The sequence below is a fragment of the Formica exsecta genome, unplaced genomic scaffold (genome assembly GCF_003651465.1).
Source record: "Formica exsecta isolate Colony F162 unplaced genomic scaffold, ASM365146v1 scaffold1110, whole genome shotgun sequence".
Classification (NCBI taxonomy): domain Eukaryota; kingdom Metazoa; phylum Arthropoda; class Insecta; order Hymenoptera; family Formicidae; genus Formica; species Formica exsecta.
The window spans coordinates 11811-19257 of NW_021848452.1; the positions used below are offsets into that span (position 1 = coordinate 11811).

General features: G+C 33.0%; 1 protein-coding gene across 1 annotated transcript in view; it reads right to left on the reverse strand.

The window, feature by feature from the left end:
• LOC115236731 overlaps positions 1 to 7447 on the reverse strand; it is a 10851-nt gene that overhangs the window by 2397 nt on the left and 1007 nt on the right. The window contains exons 2-9 of the mRNA XM_029809379.1: positions 6973 to 7225; positions 6718 to 6821; positions 6125 to 6459; positions 3844 to 4159; positions 1899 to 2180; positions 1294 to 1546; positions 1090 to 1187; positions 294 to 623 (exon numbers count right to left, since the gene is read on the reverse strand). Of these exons, the coding sequence (XP_029665239.1) occupies positions 294 to 623; positions 1090 to 1187; positions 1294 to 1546; positions 1899 to 2180; positions 3844 to 4159; positions 6125 to 6459; positions 6718 to 6821; positions 6973 to 7225 (1971 nt within the window). The remainder of the gene's footprint in view (positions 1 to 293; positions 624 to 1089; positions 1188 to 1293; positions 1547 to 1898; positions 2181 to 3843; positions 4160 to 6124; positions 6460 to 6717; positions 6822 to 6972; positions 7226 to 7447) is intronic.

Genomic DNA, 7447 nt, shown 5'->3' on the forward strand with positions numbered 1-7447 from the left:
TATATAATGAAAAATATATATTATAGCTATAACTATACATATTGGAATCTTTTCTGAAATTTTTAAATACATCTATGTTTGAACACATTATAACTGCGAGATTTTTAAACGTATAAATCATAACAGTTGTAAACAAATCAATGAAAAAGAAGATTAAATTTTAATATAAAATGCAATATAAATATTTATCTAATATTTCGTGAAAATGTGTTGCAGTAAAAATATAATAGAATTAATTGGTAAAATATACAACAAGATATGAAGCCAAAAAGAATTAAGATTTGAAAGCTTACGAGAAATTGGAATCCACCGAAGCAGATGACTATACTGGAAAGCAACAATTGTCCGAGCAATATAACGGAAAACACACGTCGCATATTGTGTACGTAATGTATGAGCATAAGATGTTGCTGTACACAATCTTGCAAATTTCTAAATGTTAACGTCGCAATATCCGTTTCAGACAGATGTTTCTGGCCGATCACGTTATTGATGCAATCCTCGGTAACCGCTTCCACTTTATGGGCCAAAATTTTCAATTGCGCGGCCGTATGGATATTAAATGTGCTCACGAAATTGTCAAAGCAGCAAGTACATATACCCGAATGTATCGTCGAAAGTGACTACAACATGAACGTTAATGGGATTTAGATTCTGGCATAATTGAGAAAGTGCTAATGTAAAGTATCGAAATTTGACATTTACATAGTTACACACAGAAAAATATTATTTTTATTAATATATAATTACATAATATGTGTATACATATATGTATATATTGTATCGGATATCGTGATATAAGAGATATGAAGGTGATTCCTCCAATGCAAATGCAGATCGAAAATGTAAAATAAAATTTTTTATACAAGGCTTTGTTTATAATTTGTTAAATAAAAATATTAATTAAATTAAATTTTTATTTAAAAGATATTTAAAGAGAGAGAGAAAATGTTATCTAAAAATGATATTCTACAAATTTGAAAAACTCGATTCAATTGTAAAGTAATGTTTTGTGTGAAATGTTTAATAAATACACAATATAAGTATTATACAATAAATTGAAAAAATAATAATTTTATGCATTATTACCTGTATAGTATAAGTAATTTCGTAGTATGGCGAGTGATATGGAAAATCGAACCACAGTTTGAACGGTAGAATCTTCGTTTCGTTTATCCCTTGATGCTCTATAAAAAGTAAAAAGAGATCTCCTTTGCTGTAAAGCATTGCTTCACGTGAGAATTTGAAAGATAACGTATGCCAATACGACGTAAGCGAAAACCGTAACTATACCGAAAAAAGGTGCAAAGACATAATTGAATGTCGCCACGTAAACGATCAATGTAAAAGTGTAGACCATAGTCATCCCTAATTTGTCGTATCCTTCCAGAATTTGGGTATCAACCTCATTGTAAGTTACATTCCAAAAATTCTTCTCGGCAAAATGAATCAAATCCATTATCATATTGCGATAGAACATAAAGCTACCCAACTTCACTAATATCATTATTAACAGCAACGTTGTGCACAAGTTGGTCGTGACAGCCTACGAGTAATAAAATTACCAAGAATTAAATATAAATAGACGTATATTACTTCCCATATAAATGTCTTGACGGTGCGTATGTAAACGAACATGTGTTAAAAACAACATAATCGAGGAACTTAAAAATAAATATTTTTCTGGCAAAAGCAAAGAGACAGTTAGTTTATGCAGATTATGTCGAAGAGAAACGAAATTGATTGAACGCATGTGGCAAAAGATTTAAAATGGATGCCGAGAAATAAAAATACAGAATAAAATTACACTCCGGTAATAAAAACAAATGAAACTATATAACTTTTGCTTCTGTCAATCTAGGAAAAGCTATGCGAAAAATGATCGCTGCGTCACTTACGTAAAAGTCGCCTATGCAATGGTACAGATCGACGCCCTCGACGAGAATGGCGAAGATAATCGCCCAAACGGCATAGCCAAACGCGACGCGCAGGAACAGCTGTTCCCGTTGTGTCTCGACGTACCAGAGGCCTACCATTTTCATGAAGACCCGTGTAATACTCACTGTTCGGTACTCCTTACTTCGTATCATGCCGAAACTCATGATTTTCTTACGCCGCCGCGGCCCTAAGTATATCCGAATGATCGAGCTATATCTCGGCGTAAGTGGAAACCTATTATTCTAACAGACAGAAAAATTGGTAGCCACTTATCTCATACTGGTAATAGGCTACAATCATACGCGTCTCCATTGTTAAGGTGATCAATCGATGATGCGTGTATTTGGTCCTCGCTTGACAATGCATAGTTTGCTTCCTTTGCCGTTTCCGCTTCAATAACCAGACTACGAGTTACCGAAATCTATCGTAAAATTGATGTCTATTTGCAACTGTTATTGTGTAAAAATAGCAGAGGTAATTATATTTTTAATAACATTTAGAATTATATGTCGTGATTAGAGATTAAAAAATCCGAGTTTTCTAAAAATGGGGGATGAAACTAAGTAAAAAACCGGTATTTTTGGATAAAAAATTATTTTGTTTGTAATTTTGAAAGATAGTGTCAGTTTTCTTCGAACAAAAAAGGTATGGAAATTAAATTAATTTTGTTTACTGGATCAGTAATCAATTTCAATGGATATGGTTGAGCTGATTGCTACTTCGCATTTGTTTAATCAGTTGAGTTCGAATATTTTAAAACAAGTTAATTTTGATTTTTATAATTTAATGGTATTTTTTGATGTTCTTTATTTTTAAAGTTTCATAAAAGTTAGAAGAAAATTTTCTCAAGCATAGTTAAGCTGTTATTTTTGTTATTTTGTGGACTAGAAGTTAGAATAACACAGAACATGGAATCTGATATCTAATTTTAGTAAATTTGATGCCCATTTTTCAAAGCTGTGCATCAAAGATTAATAAATAGACATTAAAATTAAATTTTTGCTATAAATTTTCGAAAATGGACATTCTGAGTAATTAAATCTGAGTAATAAGAAAACTCATTTTTGGGGGAGTAAAAAACAGTTTTTACTGAGTTTTTTACCCTAAGTTTCTTTTATTTACTACTCTTTTAATCTTTAGTCGTGATATCGTAATATAGACAGGCAACAGGAAAGTCATGAAAAGAAAATCTGAATTTTTTATTAATCAAAGAAAATTTTGCAAAAATCTTTATTTTTGCCAATTATTTACGAAAAATATAATTATATCTTTTTCGTTTGCGTATTAATATATAAAACATTTGTACATTTATCTTTTTCTCTTTTCTGTTCTTTTCAATATTCGTAATACAGTAATTGATATGGAAATTTGAGCCGCGAATTTAAATGATAGAATCTTGTCCATTTTGTTCCTTCATCGATCCTCTATTTACAAAATATGCAAAAGATCTCCTTTGTCGCTTTACAGCATCGCTTTGCGTGGGCGTTTGATAGGTAGCATTCGCCAATATGGCGTAGGCAGAAACGAAAGCTATATCGAAGAAAGATGCGAAAATGTGATTGAATGTTGCAAGATGAACGATCAATGTAAAAATATAAGTCATATTTATTCTTTGTAGTTTGTCGTATCCAAAAATCAAATACTTATTTATTTAAAAATTTCTCAACAGAAAATGGACTAAATCCATTATTGTATCACGTTAGAACACGAAACTATCTAACTTTATTAGTCTTATTATTAAGCCATGTTGCACACAAGTTGAACGTGATACTCTTTAGTAATAAACCTACTAAGAACTAATTATAAATAAACATATCCTGCTCCCAGGATTGGATAAGTTAATATTTTTTTAAACTAATGTTACGTCCAGACTCGAATGAAAGGAAAGTCAGCTGGAGGGCCTACCTGGTCCGGCCCTATGCAAAATACTCCTTCAGGTAGCGGTTGAGTCAGGGAAGGAAATCGGTCCAGGATCCAAAGGCGAAATTGCTCTTCGGTCAGCCCTTGCTCGTAAGCTCTAGACCCCTCTCCAAGGTGAGATGGTCCGTTTCTGGAGTCGCGGGGTTCTCTCTCCGAATTGCTCTGGTTATCGGAGAAATCGGCAAAATCCCGTTCTCGGGGTCCACCCTCAATTTCGCTGTCGGGTGGTTGTTCAAAAGAGCTTCCAGGTTCGTCCGGATGGAAGGATTCTGGATGGACAGGGGACGAGAGGGGGGAATCACTAAGGATGATAGTTGAGGGTGCTGGGGATCCACACAGACGGGCCAGTTTCGGGAGAAGGGGTTGGTTCTGGTACGTGGGGAGGACTGTCTGATGTGCGTGTGTTGTGTGCGATTTTTATTTTAATATTAGTTTTTTCTACGCCCTTAACAGTAATGTTAATAGATTTCGCTTGAGCTTGAGCCAATTCTTTCCGTAACCTCCTATTCCGACGATTCCGCGAACATTCGATAGCAGCTCGCGACGACCGTTTTTATCTTTCCACTAAGGAAAGAATAATGATGAATAATAATATATTGTAGAAGCTATGTCGCTATATAGTCGCTAGAAAATCTCTAATTTGAGAAATAATTCTTGGAGTTTTTCTTTATTTGATTAAGAAAAACTCTTAAATCCAGAAAGAAAGGAGAGAAAGTTTAAATATTTATCCTTGTAACAAGAATATATATACAGTGTGCGGGATTTATAGTGACGCGGGCATATTTTTCGGAAACAAAGTGAGATATCAAAAAATGTTTCAGACAAAAGTTGCATGGTTTCGAGGGGGCCACATGATAAAAATATGGATTTGACCTTAAGTGGTCTTTTCAAGGTGAGGTCAAGTCCGCCGGACGTAACACTAAGTTAAGTTTAAAGTTAATGGCCCAAAAATTAACTAAGTTTACGTTAAAAGTTATTTAAACAAAAATTAACTCAGTTAAAGAATTATTAATTCAGTTAAAAATTAAAAGTTAAATCTCTGTCCAACAGCGAATCGAGACATCCGACAAACTTGTTGTACAAATGAAATATTCGCATTACAATTAACCATTTTCACACGACTTTAATATTGATGAATTATTTTAACTTGTATGAAAAAAGTTAACAAGTTAACGTTAATGCATTTAAAAATAACTAGTTTAAGTTAAAAATTAATACGTTTAAAATAAATTAAGTTAAGTTTAAAGTTATTAACTTTTCAACTTTTTAACTTAACTTTTAACTGTTTAACTAGTTATTATCCAACCCTGCCTGCTCCTAATATGAATGTTTTGACGAAGCTGTTAATACACATATTTGTAAATAAATAAGAGTATTAAATAATAATAAAATATCTAGATTAAAAATAAACATATAATTTCGATGAACTTATTTCAATAAAAATATCTTAATAACCGAATGTAACGCGCAAGAGCAGCCATTTTTAGTGCATTTTTAGTATCTCAGTACCTTGATGTGTACTAAAGATCGACCATTTTTTATAAAGACTTATAATAAATTATTGATCGATACTTCTTACCTTAAGTACCAAATCCCGTAATTTGCTTGATGCATTCCCCCGTGATCCTAAAGTACGTTCAAACGATGAAGCTATCTCGACGTAAATGGAAGCCCATTATGCTAACAGGTAGGAAAATTGGCGCGAGCTTACCACGTGCTGGTGACAAGCTATCATCATAGTACATTTCCCTTGCTAAGGCGATCAATCGGTGATGCATATATTAGTTTCAATCTCTCCGCTGTGAACAATGCATTAAGCCTTCTGTCTTTGCCGTCAATCGAGTCATCGGATTCCGTCGCAAATTGAATGTTCGCTTGCGATGTAAAACAAAGCGATAAAGCAGTTGTATTTTTAGAACCATCGTATTTTTTTTTTGTTTTGTTTTGCATTTTAGTTGTATTTTTGAACCATTTAATTTGATATATATTTATTATGGTCTGTCTCCTTTAGTTTAAAAGATAAAAGAGGGGACCACTTTTGATGGGACACTGTATATATATATATGAGTGTACAGAAAAAAAGTATAAAGAATATCCGCACATTCCAATTTTATACAAAGGAAAATAAAATACTGACAGTATTTCTTTTGGAAAAAAATATCATGTTTCTTTTTCCAGAAAAATCTGACAATTTCTCTCTCTTTCTCTTTTTCTTCTCTTTTTTTCCTTTTGCACACACACATATAAAAGCATACGTATACTTTACATACTTACCAAAAATATTTGCAAACCCGAGACACAAAGCAAGACGGAGGATACTAGGAGTTGAGCGAGGGTCGTATACATAAAGAAATATTCCATTCTTTTACTGTACCAGATTAACTTGCGATGTATCGTGACGCATTCTATAATTTCTTCGAACACTTGATGCTCCCTTTTTTCATCGAAAAATTCTACGGTATCTCTCCGTTCGACTTTCTGGAAAATGGTTTCTAGGCGATGCTGAAGCATCTTGAACTGACCAGCGGTGTGCATGTTTAACAAACCTAAGAGATTATCGAAGCAGCAGAAGCACAGGCCCGAGTGAATTAGCGCTATGGTCTAGAAAATCATATGCGTTGAGAGATAAAGAGATTGCGCTATCTAACAAAGAACTATATCGAAACAATACAAGGTGACATAGCTAACACGTCGGATGCAACGCTATGATTTCCGTGAAATTTCTTTAAAAATCTAACTAAAGATTACGTACAGTCGCGAATCTAGAATCGCGAATGTCACAAAACGATTTCTAAAAAATTAATTTAGACTCTAATGTCCCTACACTATATAAGCGAGTGCGTGAATACGTTGGGTTACCTCTAAAAAAAAAAGTATTTCAAAGTTAGGCGAGACGTTTGTCGGAATTCCGACCCAGATATTAAAAATGAGTATTCTCTCGGTTTCGTTCATCCCCCTATTTTCTATAAAAAAAAAAATGTAATATGGGAGATAAATGAGATATCCGTTCACGCAACTAATGCTACAAACAAACAAAAAATAGCCTAACTGAGAATATAAGAGATCTGCACTATTTTTGTTCTCTATTAAACGGACGATGTAAATTTAAAATACCGATTATAGGCGCCAGCAAATATGTAAAAACGGCTCCTTGAACGAAGAATGTAAACGTGAACAATAATATTATCCCCTTTCGATCGATCTTTTCCAAAATCCTGTTGCCATACGCATCGTACTGAACGTACCAAAAATTGTCTTCTGTGTATTTCAGCATTCCCAGCATTTCTTCCCGATGACGTAGAAAGAAGGTTAGTTTCAACAAAATTATGATCACGGGCGTAGCAGTGCACAGAGTGTACGTGATGGCCTAACATATCAATATAGTTTTTATTTTTGTTATTAATCTCTAGTATCTAATACAAAAAATGCATTATTCCATAAAATAATGTTAAGTAAAGAGAGAAATTTCTGTATACCAAACAACTATCTACACAAAGAAAAAATAAAATACAAACATGAGTATAAAATTTATATATGTATATAAAATTAAAGAATTTAGAAGATTAAAAATAATTATATTAAATAAATA